Source organism: Neocloeon triangulifer, unplaced genomic scaffold (assembly GCF_031216515.1).
Source record: "Neocloeon triangulifer isolate White Clay Creek 2 clone unplaced genomic scaffold, ASM3121651v1 ptg000014l, whole genome shotgun sequence".
NCBI classification, from domain to species: Eukaryota; Metazoa; Arthropoda; class Insecta; order Ephemeroptera; family Baetidae; genus Neocloeon; species Neocloeon triangulifer.
In genome coordinates, this window is record NW_026775556.1 from 21273724 (window position 1) to 21294820 (window position 21097).

Here is a 21097-nt window from a genome sequence, read left to right on the forward strand (position 1 = left end):
TTTTATTTTTTATCTCAACCAAATATTTAACTAGGTTATTAAAAAAAAAATGTGATCATTCTTTAAAGATTTACTGTTAATTTAGTGCAGATAATATGACTTATTTGTTATGGCCTTTTTCAAAAATTAAGAGAAGTGTGAGAAGCAAAATTTAACACAATTTAAAAAAATTTTCACTCTTGAAAAATTTGTCAATTCATTTTTTATGTCTTAAAAAAGCAAATTGGCGGCCTTTCGGGTTAAATTATGTCTCAATCAGGGTAGCCAGCACAACAATATATAAACAAACGCCAGCCAGCTGTAAAAAAACCCGTGAAACAAGCCAGCTAGATCGTCTCGCATGTGTGTATTATAGGAGCAAATTATGCTCAATAATTTAACTCAACGCTGATCAAATTTTATTCAGTATAGAAAATGAGCGGCTCAGAAGCTGAAGTCCCTCAGCCGCAGGCCGGAAGGCCCGTCCCAGGCGTCCAGTACCCTCTGAAAGTTTTGTATTGCGGCAACTGCAGTTTACCCTTAGAGGTGTGCCTTTTATTGACAGAAAGATTCAATTTTAATTTTTGCTAACAATCTCAAATCTTTTTCCCTAGTACTGCGAGTATTACCCAGACTATGAAAAGTGTAAACAGTGGCTTGAGAAGAACATGCCGAATGAGTTCGAGCGAGTGCTGCAGCTTCAAGGTTTGATTATAAATTTTTTATGTTAATTTAAAAAGTAAATGTGTGTTTGTATTACAGGTGAGGCTAAAGATGACGAGGGAGGAGAAGACGAAAAGAAAAGACAAAAGAGAGGAGGCAAAGGCGTTTTGAAGTCAAAGAAAAAGGAAGAGGTGCCCAAGAAAGTGTGCCTTTCGAGGGCCCCGAGAGGAAAAAAGAAGTCTGTGACTGTTGTTTCTGGACTGAGCACATTCGGTAAATTTTTATTAAATCTTTATAACTGTTTAAATTAAAATCCATGTCAAATTGCAGACATAGATCTTAAGGTCGCATCCAAATTCTTTGCACAAAAGTTTTCCTGTGGCTCGTCTGTGACGGGAGTTGATGAGATTGTGATTCAGGGTGACGTCAAAGATGAACTATTTGATATTATCCCAGAAAAATGGCCAGAGGTAAAAAATCCCTTTTTTTCAAATTTAAAATTAATGTCAACTGTTTAATGTTTAAGATCGATGAGGATTTCATAGACGATCTCGGAGATCAAAAGAGATAAATGGCGATGGTTCAATTGGATTGAATTAAAATCGAAGAGAGCTGCAATTAAAAAACTTTCATTTTTATATTTATTCTGATTTTCAGTGGAAATAAATATGTTCAATATTGGCAAGGATGATAATATCAATTTATATATTATATAAATTATTTTGGTGCGGGAAGGATTTCAGCTATCAGTTGAACTATTTCAGTCATATTCTCATCAGTGATGTGGTCCTCCGACTCATTCAAAAGCTAGAATTTAAATTTTAATTACCCAGATAACATTACATAGAAACTAAACTCACTGGAGCTAGGTCAGCGGGGGCAGTGGGTCGGCTGTTGAGGATCGAAAGAAATTCTCTCTTGGTCAATTTGTATGGTTTAAGCGCAGTCACAAGACTCTTGATGCACTCTTCGTTTTGCACATAACACGGACTTCTTTTGAAGTATTCTAACGTCTGAAAATAAAAAATATTAAATACATAAAATAATTGCAAAAAAATTTACATACCTCGTATCTGATGGTGGCCAAAGGGTCCTTTCTGTTTTTTACACCAGTAGTTGACTGAGACTCTTTTAATATCTGCAGAACCTGAGATAGAAGTTAAAAGGGATACATGAAAAGCATGAAATTAAATACATAATTGAAAAAATTACCTCGAAATTTGAGAGCAAAACTTCTTCATCTGGAACTCTAAAATTCAATGAATTTATTTTTAATGTATTATGTTAACATAGAATTTTTGTTATTTTTTACTCACATTTCCATGGCTTATCAAATTTACCCAAACAATGCAGTTTTCTATCTAATTAAATTAAGGTTGAATTACAATTAATTCTGAAGAGGCCGGTGAAGTAGCAGAAAAGCCTCACACACGAATTAATTTTAGAAAACCAGAATAACCAGATTCGCAATCGCAGTTTTTATGTTGGTCAAACTGTTTTGAAAGTGAAATTAAAATAATTAAATTGTGATTGGTCGACGATTTTTGTAAACTCTGCTCTCATTGGTTGATTTTGAAAGTCAACATTGCATTGATTGGCTGCCTTCCTTCAATGCCACCAATCTACGACAGCTTCCTTTAGAAAGCTCAACTCTGGCTGGCCAAAAAAAGAAAAAAACATTCCCCATCCCTTTCGCTTACAGAGGACATTGGCGATGAGCGCGAAGTCACGTAGACCAAGACTGAAACGCATTGAAGTGCATGGAAGGCATTTAGTTCGTCGCAAAATCAGCCTTTTTCCGCTTTGTAAATCGAAGTAAGTTGTAAAATTCTACTCGTTGACAATTACCAATATATTTGCACTCTTTGGTTGTAAATTTCTTCATATTGATTTGGAATTGAGCAATTTATTCTATTTTGAAAAACGAACCGCAGTCAATGCACTTTACCACAGGGGCCTACTTATATTATGGGCGGTGTATGCGACGTGCCGTTTAGCACACCTCAGCATTTTATGCTGTTTTCATAATTTTATTGAGTCACAGTTTTGATTGCATTGTCACTTTGTCAGTTATTCAAATTTTTATTAAAACCTGAATCTTTTACTTTATTACGAAATTTAATTTTTAATTATTGTTTTAATTTTTTTTTTCGAAATATGTACTTATTGGTACTTATATCCCTTATTTTGGAACGAAAAAATAAGAGAAAATGATATCTAGTCAGATATATAAATAAAATTTGCATCTGCTAATTTGAATTCTTTTGAATGAATTTATTTTTATTTAATTTTTTTTGTAATTTTTTTCAGGAGGAAATTATACTTGATCTGAAGTATGGCCTTTCAAATCTTCGGACTGCCCTTGATAGGCAACATGTTTGTTCCTGTTTTGTCTGCGTTAGTTTTGCTCCTCGTCATAAGCCACTTTTTCTCCGAGAACAAAAAAGGTTCTTCCTCACCAGAGTCTTCAGCCAAGTCCAGCACCACATCAGCAGTTTTAGAATCGAAGGCAGCAAAGTCTGCTGAAGTGGAGGATAGCAATTTAGAGACTCTATCGACAACCAGTGACTTGTCGCAGTCGACCGGTGACAGCAGCAGTGAAGATAATAAGGAAGTCGAGACCAAGAAAAAACGGAAGAAGAAATCCTGCTGCGGTACCAAGGGAGCTTGTTGCAAGACCAAGAAGAAGAATCTTGATGGAGAGGTGAATTTACTGAAAAAAACGCTTTAAAAAAATTATTAAAAATTTGCATTTTGTTATTATAGGCTCATGACGGTGGAGAGAAAGAAAAAAAATGTGGTTGTTCTTGTGGATCAAAGGAAAAGGTGAGAGCTGTTTTTGTTATGTATACGTGCATGGAATAATATAATATAATTTTTTTTTAACATAAAAAGTTCACATTTTGACTTTGGATTTAAATTGACGGAACTCGTATTAAATGAAATCAATAAAATAAATTGCATTTTTTTCTGCAGGGTGATGCTGATGCTTCAAGCTCTGAGGTCAGCAGTGACTCTGATTATCATTCAGAGATTTTGGACGTTGAGGACTTAGCTGGTCTTTTAAACGGATGCAGCACGGAATCAGAATCTACCACAAAGTATAAATTTTTTGTATCCTCTCTCGTCATACAAAATTGTAAAAAAGATAAGAGGTTTAATTTTAATAATTCATAAGAAATTAATAAAGTATTTAAATTTCCTTGTATTTATTTTATCTTTATTTTCCAGAACAAAGAAAGTTCCAGTTGGCAAAGTGAGACTGAGACGACTCAACAATAGCCGCCCCGCAGCTAATTAGAAGATTAGGACTTAACGTATTTATTTGAAAAATAGTGACCTCTCCAGCGTAATACTTGTAATTTTTTAGTTAGTGAATTAACTGCCAAGCGCATATGCAATTATATATCGATAGATTTAAATTAAGACTGCTTTATTGTTAGCCTTGGAAAAATGACAATGTCTGAATTGTTTTAAAAATATTCCTTTTGGCAAAATGTATCGACTGATCAGTTTTTCAGATAATTTTGCCACTTTGTGTTTTTTTTTTAAATGTAAAAAACACGCAATGTATACTACACGTATATTTATTAAGTTAGATCTAATTATGTTTAATATCACGTTTTAGTTTTTGTGAGCACTTTTGGAAAAGAAATTGTGCCAAAATATTGTTGTTTTTTTGTACTTTGTGTGCATATTTTTGCTAGATTTAGTTCTTTCCAAATAAAATCATTGCCAACAAGTGGTCATGTTTTGCAATGCATAATATAAAATTATCTTCGATTTTATTTTGATTTAAATATCCTTGGGTTTTTGTTGAAATAAAAATGGTAAAATTCCCCATGAAATGTACCATTTTGAAATGATTATAATTTTGTTCATTTGACAACAAATCCATGTGACTAACGAACACATAATTTCTTTAAAATTTGATAGCCGGTTATTATAATGCATCATATATTAATAATTATGAATTTGTAGAAAATTGAAGTTTTTTTATTACTCCGTCAAAAATTCTGTGACCTAAAATTATAACTCACGAAAATTATTTTGCCGAAAAAAAAAGAGAAATATTTAAAAACATTAAAAAGCACCAAATTGTCGTTTGCCAAGTGCCAAGTTTGAATCAAGGAAGATTATTTGTAAAAAGAAAAAAATATAACAATAAAATTAACAACTTTTTCTCCTATTTCCCGCCATCCCCTCCTTTCCCCATTCTGAATGTGCGACTCTCAGAAAATACAAAAATATAGGATCGCGTGCAAGTTGCAACAGGGTCGCGGACTGGAATGAACCAGAAATCATTCCACATCCACACATTGAAATTGAACTCATTCGTCTCATTCCAATCCAGTTCCAGATCCGCTTGTTGCTTGTTCTTGATCCTGCAGAGCAGAGTTGAGTTGTTGACATTTTTGGCGACTGTTCATCATTTTTTTATCATTTCTGCCGGTTTTTCCTCACCCACCTTGTTCGCAAAGCCAAAAATAATTTTTAGGACACATAAAGGCAACGAAAGAAATCAGAAACGATTCAAGATGAGCAAGCGGCAGAGCCAGAGCCCAAAGAAAACAAATTACAGCCAGGTAAATTGTTCAAACAATGATTTTTAGATAAAAATTTCTTCATTTTTTGTTTGTTTTCCGATCGTTTTGATTTTCTTTGCTTTCATGCAGTCAAACAATAATGATTTAGATTATTTCTTAAAAACAGAGTTTGTTTGAAAGAAATAAAAGCGAAGATTGTTGGATGTTTTGGACAAAACAGAATCACACCATGATATGTATTCCACACAAATTTTGAAACTTTTGAAAGTTATAAAATTTGCAAAACTTTCCTCATCGCAGTTGTTTTTTTTTGTCACTCCTCATATTTTTCAAATTAAAACTTAAAATGAATTTTTCGTAATATTTTTAGATTTTATTTTTTTATTTTTTACATAAATGACCCACCCTATGTATTTGCTGTGAAATGCTTTGTATGTATTTTTTACAGATTGGTCAGTCCATGGCATCTGCCTGGGGTGATAAGTTGGAAAGAGGCGCCGACCTCGAAAATTTCATCAAGAGGCAAACTGTTTCACACAAGACCAAGAAACTGGGGAACATGAATGTTTTGGTGAACACTCTTGATTATCAGGTACACAATTTGTTTTTCAGACCCTTTCTTTCCATTTGATGCAAAGATCAAGTCGATGATGTACATAATTCTTCGTAAATTTAATTATTGAAATTTTATTTTGCAGCTGGACGTTGCAGAGAAGCACATCTTCTTCACCCAAGTGTTCCCGCAAGTGGTGAATGTGGCCAGGTTCATCACTTCCGGACCTCTGTGTGGTCTTCTGGACAAATTCAACACCCAGACAAGTGAACTGCAGTTGACGAGAATGGAGGTGGCTTGCATCCTGTCCAATGCTTTTCTCTGCACCTTTCCTGACACATCTGAAATCAATTTTACAGAGTGAGAATCGCCGCTAATTTAAAAGTGAAAATTTTATTATTTTGGTTTTTGTTGCAACAGGTTGTACAGTTGCCGTAATGGCAATGACCGATCTAGAGTGGAAATGATCAAGTGCATCATCACCTACTTCAACTCAATCTTTGTCAACTTTGACCAGACCTGTAAGTGGAAATAATAAAATGTAATGAATTTTTATGAATATTTGTTATTAAAGTTTTTCAGGAAACAGTTACTTTCAAGAAAAGTACGATCGAGAATGCACCTGACTGGTTTGGCTCTGAAAAGCCCATCATTCCATTCAGCATTGTCCCCAAAGGCAGCATCTCTCAGGCCTACAACATGGCCCAGGTCAACTTTGCCAACAAGTATAATAAAACTAGTAAAATAAAAATTATATCATAAGAAAAAATGTTAAATAGGTGCATCGGAGGAGGCGTCTTGGAAGGACTATGTCTCCGGGAGGAGATCTGGTTCATCACCTGTCCAGAACTGATTGCCTCTAAGCTTTTTGTCAAAGAAATGGCAGACAATGAGGCCATCATCGTCGAGGGTGTCCTGCAGTACGCGGACTTTGATGGCACCGACGCTCAAAGCTTCACATGCAAGGGACCCAAGTCGAAAGACTCGATTCGAGGGCCTCACACTGTCATCTCAATGGACGCTCTCAACTTTTCATCTGGATGTCCCAATGTGACTGAGCAGTTTGCAAAGAAAAACGTTGATAGGGAACTGAACAAGGCCTATGCTGGTTTTTCGGGAACCAAACTTGGCACCATTGCGACTGGAAACTGGGGCAGTGGCTGTTACATGGTAAAGTCTTTACCGAAATTTGGTGTAGTAAGAAAATACAATTTTTTTTTTATAATTTATAGGGAAACACTATTTTGAAGGCCAAAATTCAGATGATTGCTGCTTCTGAAGCTAAGAAAGCTCTGTTTTACTATTCCTTCTACAATGATGATGTTGTTGAGAAATTGGAGGAGAAAATTTTGCAGAAACTTGAAGATGAGAACCAGTCAGTTGGTAAAAAAATAATTATGATTCTTATAAATTTTGTACTTAAGGTGACTTACTTATCTCTCATAACATGAAACCCCAATTTAATGTGTTGCAGTTTTCCTCTGACAATTTAAAGCTCTGTATTGTTCTAAATGTCATAACATAATATATAAGACCTAATTTGTTATTTAGTATACCTAAAAGATTTTCCCTTATGTTAAATTACTTAAAAATAAAATAATAATAATAATCTTATGTTATATCCCAATTTTTTTTTCATCGAATAAAATTCAAATGAAAATTTGATCATGAAACATGTGAAAATTGCCAAATTCATCGTCTATTCAACAATAACCATTCAAAATTCCAATTTATTTTATAAAATGCTGTCATTTACATGTTACAAATTTTATAATAAACCACAAACAAAAATCTATGTTGTTTTCAGGTGAAGCCTACAGACAGCTCCTTACTTGGTGCCAATCTCAGGAGAAGAAAATATGTTACAAATAAGTCTAAACAGGACTGAGAAACTGCAAAGGTTGGATAAAATTTAATTTTGATAACCATGTACTTGTTCATTCCACCATAAAATGAACATTTTTGTAGTTGTATACAAATTTTGACACAAATTATTAATAAAAATTCAAACAGCTGTAGAAATGCATCTCATTTGTATTTAAAATTAAAAAATTATTTTTATGGCATTGTGTCAGTAGTAACTCAAACATTGTATGCTGCACACAGGAGAGGGTTCCTTCTTCCCACTGCGCCGTCGTGTGCCGGCGCACATGGCATAGAGCACTGGCCGCGCGCTTCTTCCGCTCAGTCAGTCAATGTGACTGAACTGTGGCGGTCAGGCGGCAACACCCGGAGGACTGCTGCGTCCGAGAACAGACACCGGTCTCATGCCAACCGGCAAACTGTTATGCCCAATACTTAATTAGTCCTCTCTGGCATAATTTTTTTCTCACACTCGGGAAAATGCTGTGCACAAATCAGTCCATTTCGGCCGGTGACTTTCGGCTCGGCTTCCGGCTGCTGCTGTTTGCAGTGCTCCTGGTCTCGCCAGCATGTGTAGCTCGACCTTCATACATCGATGAGAGTGTGGTGAGTATATTATATATACATTTTTGTTTTATTTGGACATATATAATGGTGTGCTCTGTCTTGGGGCTGAGAATATTTTTATCGCCCAAGTTCATCGTTATGAACTTTAACTCTCGGCCAGAGGGCTGTAAAAGCAGAGAGCGCGCGTTTGGTAGCCGCCCGACGCTCACAAGCGTAAAATTCATGGTAAAATGTTTTAATGACCGCCGCACTGATTAATCTGATGAGTTGGATTTGCCGGGAACGGGAAACCCATCCCCATATTGGGTGACTTTTTAATTCCTGTAAATATAATGAACTCATTTGAAAAAGTTTGCGGTCGGTTTTTTAAATGCCAAATATTCTGGCATTTTTTTCTTCTCATAATATGTTGTAGGTTTAAAGTTAAGATTTAATTTAAAATCGTATTCTGCGTGGATCTATAAATGGAAACAGTTGAGTTAATATAATTAATATAATAGTCTCACGCCAGCCTTTAATTTTATCCACTTGGTAAAATAATTGTGATTTGATCAGAACATGTAACTCAACCCGACGAAGGTTTAATTTGAACATGCAAGGTCGAGTTTATGTTTGCGAAATTCAATTAGCATTCAAGAGAAGAAGTTGATATTTTATCAGCAGGCATTCTTGACAAGCTCCGACTATTAGTTTGGATCTTTTTTATTGTTCTTAAGAAGATATGCAATCTGATTTTCCTCTCCTTTGTTCCATATTCGTGAAGTGCGGCGCGGATATATGGTATATCAGAGAACAGGTTTTGTTGCGAGGAAAGATTGCAAATATTCCGATTTAATTGGAATAGTACTGGTTAGCTTCAGTTTATCAGGTGATACCGAGCTATAGTCCGTAAAAGGAAGGATTTTTTTTTAACATTTCTATGTCTATTTAACTCTGGAAAGTCCGGAATCGCAAAAAGAGTGGCTTGCGATTAAAACAGACTATGCTAGAGATAAAATTGCGTAAATAAAAATCAATTTATGAAATTAAAAAATAGTCATGAGCTAAAATAATTCAATATCTTTTCGAGATAAATGCTTAGATCATTTTAACAAAACATACTTAAGAATAAACAAAATATTATAAAAACTTCCATAAAATTGAATTTAATCTGGAAATAAAAATAAAAATCAGATCCATATAAAATTTATAAATCTGGTGAAAACGAACGATTTTTTATTTTTTTATATTTGGTTATGACTATTTGAATTTAAATTGAAGCTTAAAACATTTTCTCTTACTTTTTGAGAACAATTCTTAAGACATTTTTTACCTATAAAAATTGAATCAATTAAATTCGTCCATATGTTTATCTTGTCGCTGCTTATGAAACAAATTATTAATGTTGGATGAGAAAGTCATCAGGCCTCTACACGCTAGAGTGAAATGAGTTTCCATAAAAGGAAGATAATGCTGCCGAAAAGTCGACGACCTCTATATTTATCGCGACTGCTTTTCACTCAATAGGAATACATCCTGAAAAAATAACATTTATCCAATAATTAAGCACGCTCAACTTTCTTGACGTGTGTCGCGCCTCATCTGGTTTGGTGTAAAAAAAACTAAATAATTATTAATGCAGCGAGAACGAGTGCAACTCGATATACATGCATAGGCATGTGCATATAATGCTCTTCTTTGAAGTTCGAACGCAATATTAATTTAATGCCGCACGCGCTGAAAACATGTAATTAAATTTCCTGTACCAAGCAAGGTTTTTGCCTTTTTCTCGGGTCATTTCTCTTTTTCAAGGAATTTTTCTGCACGGGAAGAATTCTACTTTTCCGCTTTGAAGTTTGAGATAAACAAAAAGTCCATTGGCCGCGGCGGAAATTGCTTATGGTCGAGACAATCTCTCGACGTGTGCGATGCTGCGGTTTCGGCATTTTTTTTCTTTCACACAAAACAGAAGTGCTGGGTCTGCTGGTGGCAAGTATAAGCCCTGTGGAGTTGTGAAAATTATTTATGTGCGTGAGTAGAGCAGAAAAAGAGGAGGTGGAAAACAACACACTGAGGTTTTCAGCTTGACTTGGCCGCTGATGAGCTGAATAATTACACGTTGTCTTTGATTAAATTTATTCCTAACTGGACATTTTGAATTATTCATGGGCGCCTTTGTAAATTGATACCTTGATCTTTTGGCGCTGCGAAGGTCAATCTTCATATTTATTTGCATTTAGAATTTCGCTTCTCTAATCACGAAGTTTATTGTATTTTAAAACCCATTTTATGTGTCTTTCCGTTAATTCTATTTTATTCCTTACTCAAAATTCAGAGAATATAATATGTTACGTAATTTTCCTAATTTTCTCATTAATTTTGCACCAAACTCTATTTTTTATTAAGAATTGTGTAATTTCGATTCCAAGTTATGTGAAATAATAACAGCGTTTTTGACTATTTAACATAAAAACGGACAATTATTAGATTTTTCTAGAGCAATATTAAGATTTTATTTTTATTTTCTAGGCTTTGTCAATCAAATTTATTAAACAAAGTGTTGTGTAAAATAAACTGAAAATAATAATACGTTTCATTGCAATTTCTTATTAATACTATTATTTGCAGATAATATTCCATTTTTAACCGTTTTGACAACAATGGGTTCTAGTTTATTTATAATTTTGTGTTTTTAGAAAAAAAATTATCAAGTTCTTTAATTAAATTTTCTTTCATCATAAAGTTTTTGTTTTTTAATCGAAAATAATAAAATGAATTTAAAAATTAACTGAAAATTTATCTTTGAATGTTTAATTTTGGTAAAAAAAAGACTTAACCTCGATTTTTCAATTTTGAAATTTGAGTAATAAGTAGTATTTTTCGTGATAAGTGGCCAGTTTAATCATTACATTTTAGATTTAGAAGGAATTGATAACATAAATTTTTTTTGCTGCGTCAGTCGTCTTTTTAAGAAATTTTAATTTATCACTTGACATTATTTTGTCGGATTCACGTAAATGGAATTCACAGAAAGTATACCTTTCTTCCGGGGGCTCTCCTCGATGATTTCTTTTATTTTTATGACGCACCAGCACGTCCCCTCTTTCCTAAAGCAAAAATCACTGCACACAGACCGTTAAGTCCGACACTGTGGCGCGGTGCATGGGTCTTTCCCTCTTTCCCAGTAAATAACCGCTGTTTCTCCTCAAGCAAGATTGTTAAATAAAGCGCAGGGCTGCTGTATAAATAATGAACTGCATCGCAGGGCAATCCGAGCGTGTTTATTTTGACGAGCCCGGTGCACCCACACCCATCATCCCTATGCACCCTGCCTCTTTTTTTCTCGTTTCTGGCTCATGTGCTTTAACACAACAGACAGGAAGTAGTGCCGCTTTGGAGGGCCGCGCGATTATCAATAGCTTTTAGCTGAATTACTTTTTACAGAGAGAGATTATACTCCAAACACGCTGTGCGTTTGATAAATGGAAGGGCTCTTCTGGCACCAACAATTTAAAAATTTGTTTGGGACCGTCCTGTTGGCGCCTAGAAAACCGTGATATTTCAGACGCGAAAGAAATTCTCACACAAATTCTAGTTATAAGATATGAAATGTCAGTCATGCACTCTCGAAGCCACTTAAAATTTGAGTGGATGCTCAGGCTCTAATTAAATAAACGATTGTCTGACATTAGGAGACACTTTGATAGCCAAGATTTGTCTATAAAAATTAATTTATCAAAAATTGTCTCTATTTCAATTTGAAATGGATGCAATGAAAGGAATGGATTTTAAACATTTTAAGAAATTTGAATAAAAATAAATACAATTTTTTTTCTTAAAAAATAAGACTTCTGTCAAATTTCATTTGAATTCTATTTTGGCTCCACATGATCATGAACTGCTTGTAAATGTTTATAGTTGAAAGAAAGAAAAAATCTGCAACAAAAATGGACCATTTTTAAATAAATTATTTTCGTCACCAAACGAAGTAAATAATAATTGATTTTAAATTTTAAAATTGCAATTTTTATGAGCTACAAATTAATTTCATTGATTTAATTTCACATGAACATCATTTTAACCTCGCTCTGGCGTTGGTCCAAGCGTACGCAATTTTAGGTATTTCCGGCAGTATTTCAATCAAAATTTTACTTTTTTTTGCCAATAAATCTTTCAGCTTTCCACACGTTTGCCAAAGCGGTGCGTAGTTTTTGCTCCAAATCTTGCGAGAGTTGCTAGGGGATGAAAGTGCTCTCTCGGTTGTATCGATTTCTCTAGTCTACGTGTAGGCGGCCCCGGCAGGGAATTCCCTCTGCACAAACATCGCGTCTAGCAATAATTCTCTCCAGCCAACTTTTGGAGCAATCCGACGATTTGGGGGGCACTCGTCGAAAATATATAAATACACGCCGCGTACAAACAGTGAAGTTGAAGTCGCGGATGAGTCGCGTTTGTTTCCTGAGAGCGAAAATAAAATTAATAATCTCGAGCCCGACACTTGAAGAGAAGTTGAATGATTGCCGGAGGAAGGAAGCGCGGATCGGGAATAAAGTTGGAGAGGATCCGCGAGATGAGGCCACGGCTATAAATAATAATTGTTCTCTGCATTTGGCACTGAGAGAGACACCGACCGCCTAAATGTGTTACGAGCGATTTTTTGTCGCTCACTTGAAAGAAAGAAAAGGAGCGATCGTGAGTACTTCTGTTTCTTGTTTCTCAATACTGTATATAGAGTTGAAGGGTCTTGAAAATTATTTAAGGGTTCATGCTTGAAGACCATGTGAAGTTATATTATTTATTAAATTATTTTTAGTTACTTATATAAACTTTAAAAGAGTTGAAATGAAAAAATTTTATATTTTAATTCAAGTTCTCAACAATTTAGAATAAAATTAAAGCTTTTATATCACAATGATATGCTATTTAAAAGTGCGTCTGTCTCAAACTTAAAAGTAACTCTTTTAATTAGTATTTTTGCTAAAACAGATTTTATTATCTAATAAATATTTTTTTTAAAAATTATGGATTTCTATTAAATATGTATTTTTTTACATTTTTTATATTTTAAGTTATTAATTTATAGTTTTAAATATGCAAATGTTAAATTATCTTGAAATAATTAATAATTATAATTAAAACTTAAAATTATAAATAATGATTGTAATCTTTGATGTTACAATTCACATTGGATCTTCAAAGAGACTTGTACACTATTCATGGACTCTTTCTTTAGTTTATCAATCCATATTCTTGCATTCTTGGCAAAGCATTCTCTTTTTATTTTGATGAATCCAGTATAGCGCCCTGTGGCACCAAAAATTCCTGCGAGAAAAAAAAACCATAATAATTCTTTCTCTATTCTAAAAATAATCCATGCACCCGTCTCGTCGGCGGCGCCCGTTTTGCTTTGGCACGCAGGAGAAAATTTATATGGGAGTGCGGGCAATTTGAGAGAGAGATGAGCAGCTTTTTTTATTCACACGGGCGGTATCTCTTCGCGACCTCCAGATTTTCACGCTCCAGACTCTCTGCAGCTCATTAAATTGAGCAATTATTTGCTTCCTGTTGGGCCGAACGCTTTCATCTTATCAAGAACCGAAAGAAAGCCAGAAGCTGCCAAGTGAAGACGAGAGGCAAAAACAGAAATTAGCACTTCCTGCAAATTTATACATATACGAAAATCTCATTTTGAAAACAAACAAATAAAACTGGATGATCTGCATGAAAGTGAATTTTATTAATGGCGAGAGCAACGATAAAGATCTTGAGACGCTCCTCTCTTGAAACTAAATAAATATTTTGACAGTTCTTTCAAAGTAAAATATATTTAACTCTAAATATTCAAACAAGGAAACACAATAATCATAAAATATATTAATATCAAAAGAAGATTTGATAAAAATTGCATATTAAATAGAAAGTTGACTTATTTTTTTCTCCTATTATTCATTTTATCCGATTTTATCAAAATTACCTCTCTCTGATCAAGTGTTTTTTTTTTTTTTTTTTTTTTTTATAATTTTAATCAAAAATATTTAAAAAGGCGGATATGGTGCTTCGTAATATATTTTTTAATTCTTTTTATATTTTTAGTACATTTTCTGCAGTCGGTGAAACTTAAAGTTTTTTACATTTTGAAGAATACCAAAGCACGAGTGTAAATACCGTGATGGCGCCACAAAAGAAATAAAATAAATTTCGTCAATCTCAAATTTATAATACAGTTATTATAAAAAAATTCTGCGAACTTCTCATTTGATCAAAGCCGCCCGCCGGCGACCTCATGGAATGTGCACCGGCGTTTGCGTGAGCGGAATGAGCAAGCGGCGCCTGTTCGCTTGTTCATTACCATACGCGCACCTCCAGAAAGGAAAGCATAATTCAAATATATACTTATTAAATTAATGCAAACAAGGCAAAGTTTGATTAAAACCCTGGGAACATCTTGCTCAAGAAGTCATGTTGTATTTTGAAACGAACGAAATTACCGCATTAACAAATTAAAAAAAAAAATAATTTGGCCTAGAAAAAAACTAAAAAGAGCGAAATTGCGGACAATCGAGTGACCCCGAAGGTGCACTGCAAGTAATCAGGCACGCAACGTTCCCATGAATGAGAGCGAGTCAGCATAAAGGGGCCAGACGGACACAATTGATTTTCATTGCCCTTGGCGCCGCGAGTGCCGCCGCCGCCCTGCCTCCTCCCTTTGTCCTCGCGTGGCTTCGAAAAACACACCCTCCCGTCCAGATTATCTCGCGTCGTCCCCAGAACAGTCTTTTTCTCAGCTGGCGTGACTCACTGGGCTGCACGGGTGAGAAAAGTGGAATAATTCGATGGTAAAAAAAGGCTTACTGCTGGCCTTGGGTCGGTGTCGGAGTATAAGCTGAAAATTGTTGGGTTCCTCAAACACAAATGAACAAAGAGGAGCTTTGCCCCGGAGAGCATGATTGTGTTACTAACTTCGTCAGTTCGCGTCGGAGATTAAAAATAAAAAGACTTGTATATAGTGAGAGTGTATCAGATGTCAGATGTAAAAGTGACTTTATGACCTGAGTTTTTTTAATCAAATTAATAATGGGCGCGATTAGTATATCCTTTTGAAGGACAAAAATAAAATATATATATTTTGACACATCAATCAAAATAATTCATGATCTGAATCAAACTGAAATTTGCTTCAGGTCACGAAAAGATAATTTCTTGAATATCTTTTATTCAAACTATTTTGCATAATTATTTAGATTAGATCAAAGATAAACTTTTTCCTCAATTTAATAAAAGAGACGCGTGCGCCTAAAGCATTTTTGTCTAAAATGGATAACCTAAAACATCCTGCATATCAGCAAAGTGACAGCTACCTATTAAGTACACAATTAACATGTTAACTTTGAATTTGTTGAAATAGACCACACACAGTAGGAGAGAATTCAAATAATTATTGTAATTTTATTTCTTATCTTGTCCTTCAAATGCTAACATATTTTGACTTTTGCATTTTAATCAGTAATTTGATTGTCATGAACTTCTTCAACGTTCAAATGGTTCAAATTAATCAGCTTTTCTCAGACTGTCAAAGTCTCTCTTTTAAGACGTGAATTTTACTTACAAATCACGTGAAAAGTATTTTTAAAAAAACTAAAGAGAATTTTATTAGCTAAAGCTGTGTATAAAATAGTTCAACAATCTTCAAAGTATATTTCGTCATGAAAAAGTCCAAAATTTCATTTCTTCTCACACATACAACTAGAATTTTTATTTCTATTGTTTTTTTCTACAATTTTTATATATAGTGACATTGTTTATTTTCGATTTTATGAATAAAAATTTGTTTTGAAAAGAAGGAATGGCACAATTTGCCATAAATGAATTACGCGAGGCAAATTAAATAAAAAAAATTAAACAGCCTTTTTCTCTGATCTTATTTATTATCTGGCAATTAAATTCTGACATTATTTCCATTTATCTGAAAGGGAAATTGAAAATACAATGAGTCACAAACTAATTAACTTGGCAGCCTTCAACACCTCCATCGTGTCTATCTTTGCTCGCGTGTCACAAACATCTCCGAGGAGACACTTATCAGACAGAATTGGAAACCCTATATATCGCATGCAGCACTCTCGTCTGCTGCTCTTCGACAGCTAGACACACACAAGTCGTTGCTCATAACAAACTCCAGCAGACGAAGAGCAGTATAAGTTCTAATGAGAGAAAAAGCAGCCCTTCGCCTCTTATTCTAACAGTTAAGCCCCTACTTCTGTCTAAAAAAAGCTGTAAATCAGTCTGGGTTTGAAGGAGTCTTTTTTAATACCAAACCATAAATTTCCTATTCTTTTTGTTCCGAGACGTGACAGAAAATTTCCCCGCGGTTGGCGGTTATTTTCAATTCGTGCGTCCGCAGACTTACTCAGTCTGTGACCAGCGTAATGAGCAACGAGGAAAAACGAGCCTAAAATTAAACATGGGTTGAACACAAAAAATAATGTGACGCCGACTTGTACCTCAACAGGCCATTATTCAAGAGCCGGTCGTTAAGAGCAAGACTAAAAGACATTTGGGCGTCGAAAGTTTATTTTCTGACATTTGGGCAACCTTTTTCATATTGTTCCCTGAGCAGTAAAACATTTTTGTCAACAACGAAGGGAAAGGTCACTTTTCTCTGATTGTTCAAAATATGGAAATATTGAATTTTTTATTCTCAACTCATTGTATTTATCAACGGACAATTGCATGTAATTCCTAATCGGTTATTGGGATGCTGAAAAATTTAATCCGCCGTCTTTGACTTCCGCCGCGTCTCGACACCAACGCTTTCCGCGTTCGCACTCCTTTACCAAGAAGGGTCTTGCCATTGACTGAGCGATTTACTTACTCCCACGCTTATAATGTTGTTGCACCTCTAACATTTAATGAAATCATAAAATAAATTTACAATAAACAAAATTCGGTAATTACCCAAAATTCCGCATTAAAATTTATACAATAATATTTTTCTGTAACATTAAATATTTATGTATAATTCTTATTATATTATATTTCAAATTTAAATTAATAATTACATTTTTCTAGTTATTGAATAATTAAGAATTAGTTATTATTTGCATAAAAAAGAGCTAAGAATTAAGACAGAAAATTTGAAATTATTTACCACATCGTCAACATCTGCACTCTTATATCAAACAATGCTGTTCCTCCATAATGATGAGTAAAGTCGCTGATTAATATTGTAATTTTTTGTCAGATTTGTAGTCAAGTCTTTATTTTGTATGCTTCATTACTTGAATGATTATTGCTTAACTAAATATTTGAATCGCATTTTAAACATAATGGAATATTGAAACATTTTTTGCGATGAAGATATTTGCATTAAAAAATTTATATTCTCATTCAATTCTTGTTAATATTTATTCGATTTTGCAGTGATCTCATTAAATTTATACCTCTTTACCATATAAATGCAAAGCGATTATTGTATGATATTCTATTGGAAAATAATTATTAATTTTCTTCAAATTTTCCCTGTTTGAAATAACATAAAATAGACCTTAAAACGTTTCACCTTAAATTAAAAAGTTTCACGTTTAGTCTTATTCATACTTGGAGCAGTGCACTAGAAACGAGGTAGATAAAGATACAAAACGTATTTTAGAACTTGATATAAATTGAAACATAACAATCCAATTTAGATTCCATATTTCAAGTAATGGACACCTTACCATGCCGTCGCAAATTCTAAATCCGTGTCGCTTCACCCACACTTAAAAATCGGTCGCCGCGTGAATTTCACACTTTCGCACTTTCCGCAGATGCGTGGAGAATTTTTATTTCGGCACACATCGATCGTGCCCATATTGACGGCTTTGTAAAAAACACACACCCGCATCAAATCAATTATTTCCACCGCAGCTTTTCACATATTTAGCCGCATTGTATGGAAATGTACAAAATCTGTGCGTCGCCCCCAACAAAAGAAAAATAATATAGATGGACTTGTGAAAAAAGAAAACACGCAAGGCCATCAGAAGAGTCTCTATCCGAGAGCAAATGTTTTTCTCTCTATTAGAAAAAAGATGCTTGAACGAATCAATCAATATTGATATAGGATGGTCGATTTATTTTGAAATCTCTCGAAGAGATCTTTGGCCGCAACATTGATTAATGACACGGCGGAGAAGTGGTTTCTGTTTATTTTCAATTTCTGCTGTTCGAGCTGCGCCAATTATTTATGCATTATTTTGCCGCTTTTGTGAATAGACACGGCCTTGGTTGTCCATGTGGAACCGCAGCACTCGAATTAGTTGGGAATAAAACACATCGAAAATATTATAGGTCTAATGCGTGCCGCGGTGTACCCAGCACTGCACCACTCTATGCGCATGAAATCATCATGTGTGCGTGTTAGTATGGTAATTATGAGAGAGGGCATCTGGCGTGGAGAGACCGACCGTTTTCTGATATGCTTTTTTATTTATTATCCCCTCAAAATGCAGCGGTTGAATTTTTTTTCACGCTGTCGCTAAACGTTTCGGGGGGCGAGGGCGAAATTAAATTAAGGCGGCTTGTAATTTATTACTTTTTATCTGGAATTTTTTTATTGCTCGGTTTTATATTACTCTTCTGCTAGCTGCCTTTGTAATACTGTAAATATACCTATTGAAATTGTTCTTAAAATCTCAAAACTTCCATAAAAATTTAATAGCAATTTTTGACATGCAAATATTACAATATTGTAATCACCTGATATAAATTGAACAATATTATGTTGATAAAAATTTACTTCCTTCTTCATTTCCGATGTGTAGAAATAAATTCTCTTATATGCATAGAAAAAAATTAATTTTTATTCTGCTTCTCTCAAAGTTTGAACAACAATTGGCAAATAATATTTTTAATTTAAATTTTTACAAAAATTTACCAAAAGTGATCAATCTAATTGAATTATTTGGACAGATAAACAACAGTTAGTAATCGACTGGCTTAGCAAAATGAAAACTATGAAATAATTAAAAAAAAAATGCTGATAATTATAAATTACATAGTACACGCTTTCTCAAATTTGGAAAATTACCATGAGGAGTGCAATTTAAAAAATGCAAAATAAAATAATGCTATAAAAAATTTATTTTTACTTTTTATTTATCAATTTTACAGTATATTTTTAGACTGCGCCATGAAAATTAAACCAATTAAATGTAAATTTTGGTAATAATTGTTTATTTCATCACAAATTATTCAATAATATAAATAAAGTTGCAGTCCCCAAACGATTGGTGCATTGTGTCTAGTGTGTCTAGTACTTATTTTTGTTCTGTGAGTGCGTTTTGTTATTAGCGTCCGTCTGGGCAGCCTCTGTGTCTGAATTTACGACCGCCGTCTGTCATTTGAGCCAGATGAAAGTAAGCCCTTCTGGGGTGGCTTTCGCAGCCGGCGAGTTTAGAAATATACACTAATTTTTTTTTACTCTGCGGCATTGAAAAAGCTGCTTGTGGGGTTTAGTGCTCCTCACTGATAATGACCTCACTTCCGAAATGCATGCTGGGACTGTTACGTCACCTTCCATTCAATCGAGCAGACGTTGCGAGCATCGTAATGAGTCGATAATTGACCATCTAAATTTTCAGCTAACGGTTCAGAGGAGAGATAAAAGTTAATTTCCTATTAGTGGGTATTGTTCTCGTGCTGGAAGGGTGAATACTAATTTATTTCGTGCTACGGGAAGTGTGGTTACTTTCGAAATAATTTTTGTACGACTATCTGAACGTGGGGCAGGAAATAACCAGCAGGACTGAAATCTTAAAGTAACAAACATATATGCCACTGTATGCCACAAAAAAAGTTGGAAAACTAAGTGAAGATAAGCTTGTAGATTAAACTGCGCTAAAACCCTTCAAAAATTCTTTGGATTTCACTGCGGGAAACATAATTATCTAAATTAAATTTAAATAATAACGTGTTGTATTAAATTTTAAAAACTTTTCAAACAAAATTTCATTTGGTAATATTTCAAAAAGGTTAATTTTTATCATTTTTGGCTAATTTTGCTCTTCTCTGAATAATTTTTTATCGATAGCATCTACACACTCTTGCCAATTCAATATTGATTTCTGGCACACTATTTGTACTGAACTATTTAGTAATAAACTATAAAGTCGCGAAATACTTAAAAATCTTGGAGACAGCTGACTGCTTTTTTTTAAATTTTAAATAAAATTATAGCGAATTATAAAACAAAACTAGTTTTTTTATAGTTCCTAGTTCCTCCATATCCTTTGTTAAATTTAAGGTCACAATAAGATAAATCTTGGTAAATCAACTTTTAATTTTTAGTTGGGCAATTTCCCTTTCATTCCTTTTGATAAGTCAATTTTAAATTTGTATTTTATTATGTTTTGATTGGGTATTTGTCACGCACCGTTTTAATTTTAACTAATCATATTTACAATTTTTCTCAAAATTCTGAGATTTCCTGTTGAATGAAAAATTAAAAGTCCCCAACGTATGACTCAATCCATTTCGGGTCACCGAATTCGTAACGAGCGACAAACGGTCATGAATAAGAAAATCAAAAGCCACTTCAAACTTACGTTAAATACGTAGGCGAGCAATGTGGCTGCATTAAATTCAAATTAATCATTGCAAATCGGGTCTAAAGAAGGATGAAGAGGTCAGCTTGCGCCATGCACAATAAATTCCTGTTTATTATTCAAGAAGCAGCAGCAGAACCCGGCCGCGTGCGTGCAATTGTTTTAGTTTCCCACCGTTTAGTTCAGCGTGTATGAATCACGAATTTTGCAAAATTTGTTCTAGACACCCCGTTTTGTATTTTATCGTTGGAGAATATAATTGATCGCGTGCGTCGGTCGTTGCTGTGGAGATCGAGTTGACAAATTTTAACGCGATCTATGCAACCGGGCGGTGTCGCAAGTGCTGCGGAAAACATATTCGC

At 34.2% G+C, this 21097-nt stretch overlaps 5 protein-coding genes across 8 annotated transcripts in view; 4 read left to right on the forward strand and 1 right to left on the reverse strand.

The window, feature by feature from the left end:
• The first annotated feature begins 270 nt into the window (after nt 1-270).
• Nucleotides 271-1327, forward strand: LOC132199552 (density-regulated protein homolog). Of its 2 annotated transcripts, none has more exons than XM_059624363.1 (6): nt 271-342; nt 407-525; nt 594-684; nt 742-915; nt 973-1112; nt 1169-1327. In XM_059624363.1, the coding sequence occupies exons 2-6, from the start codon at nt 415-417 to the stop codon at nt 1211-1213; spliced, it is 561 nt and encodes a 186-aa protein (XP_059480346.1). In that variant the 5' UTR covers nt 271-342; nt 407-414; the 3' UTR covers nt 1214-1327. The 2 variants fall into 2 exon arrangements, with proteins under 2 accessions (XP_059480346.1, XP_059480347.1); XM_059624364.1 differs by having other exon boundaries at nt 319-342; nt 412-525.
• On the reverse strand, nt 1258-2124 carry LOC132199553 (DNA-directed RNA polymerase III subunit RPC9). Its single transcript, XM_059624365.1, has 5 exons — nt 1959-2124; nt 1855-1891; nt 1709-1789; nt 1503-1655; nt 1258-1449 (listed from the first exon to the last, which is right to left on the reverse strand). The coding sequence occupies exons 1-5, from the start codon at nt 1964-1966 to the stop codon at nt 1360-1362; spliced, it is 369 nt and encodes a 122-aa protein (XP_059480348.1). The 5' UTR covers nt 1967-2124; the 3' UTR covers nt 1258-1359.
• A 193-nt stretch (nt 2125-2317) lies between these two features.
• LOC132199551 (uncharacterized) lies at nt 2318-4418 on the forward strand. 2 transcript variants are annotated; one of them, XM_059624361.1, is made up of 5 exons: nt 2318-2457; nt 2953-3346; nt 3409-3468; nt 3619-3743; nt 3874-4418. In XM_059624361.1, the coding sequence occupies exons 2-5, from the start codon at nt 2978-2980 to the stop codon at nt 3941-3943; spliced, it is 624 nt and encodes a 207-aa protein (XP_059480344.1). In that variant the 5' UTR covers nt 2318-2457; nt 2953-2977; the 3' UTR covers nt 3944-4418. The 2 variants fall into 2 exon arrangements, with proteins under 2 accessions (XP_059480344.1, XP_059480345.1); XM_059624362.1 differs by having other exon boundaries at nt 2320-2447.
• A 566-nt stretch (nt 4419-4984) lies between these two features.
• LOC132200123 (poly(ADP-ribose) glycohydrolase-like) lies at nt 4985-7982 on the forward strand. The gene is made up of 9 exons (XM_059625337.1): nt 4985-5228; nt 5638-5781; nt 5888-6102; nt 6163-6263; nt 6317-6467; nt 6522-6912; nt 6975-7125; nt 7550-7642; nt 7849-7982. Exons 1-8 carry the CDS (start codon nt 5181-5183, stop codon nt 7612-7614), a joined length of 1266 nt encoding a protein of 421 aa, XP_059481320.1. The 5' UTR covers nt 4985-5180; the 3' UTR covers nt 7615-7642; nt 7849-7982.
• The window catches only part of LOC132200122 (matrix metalloproteinase-2-like), a 35495-nt gene continuing 22335 nt past the window's right edge, over nt 7938-21097 (forward strand). For both annotated transcript variants that reach the window (XM_059625335.1, XM_059625336.1), the window contains exon 1: nt 7938-8211. In XM_059625335.1, coding sequence (XP_059481318.1) covers nt 8086-8211 — 126 coding nt within the window. In that variant the 5' untranslated portion in view covers nt 7938-8085. The remainder of the gene's footprint in view (nt 8212-21097) is intronic.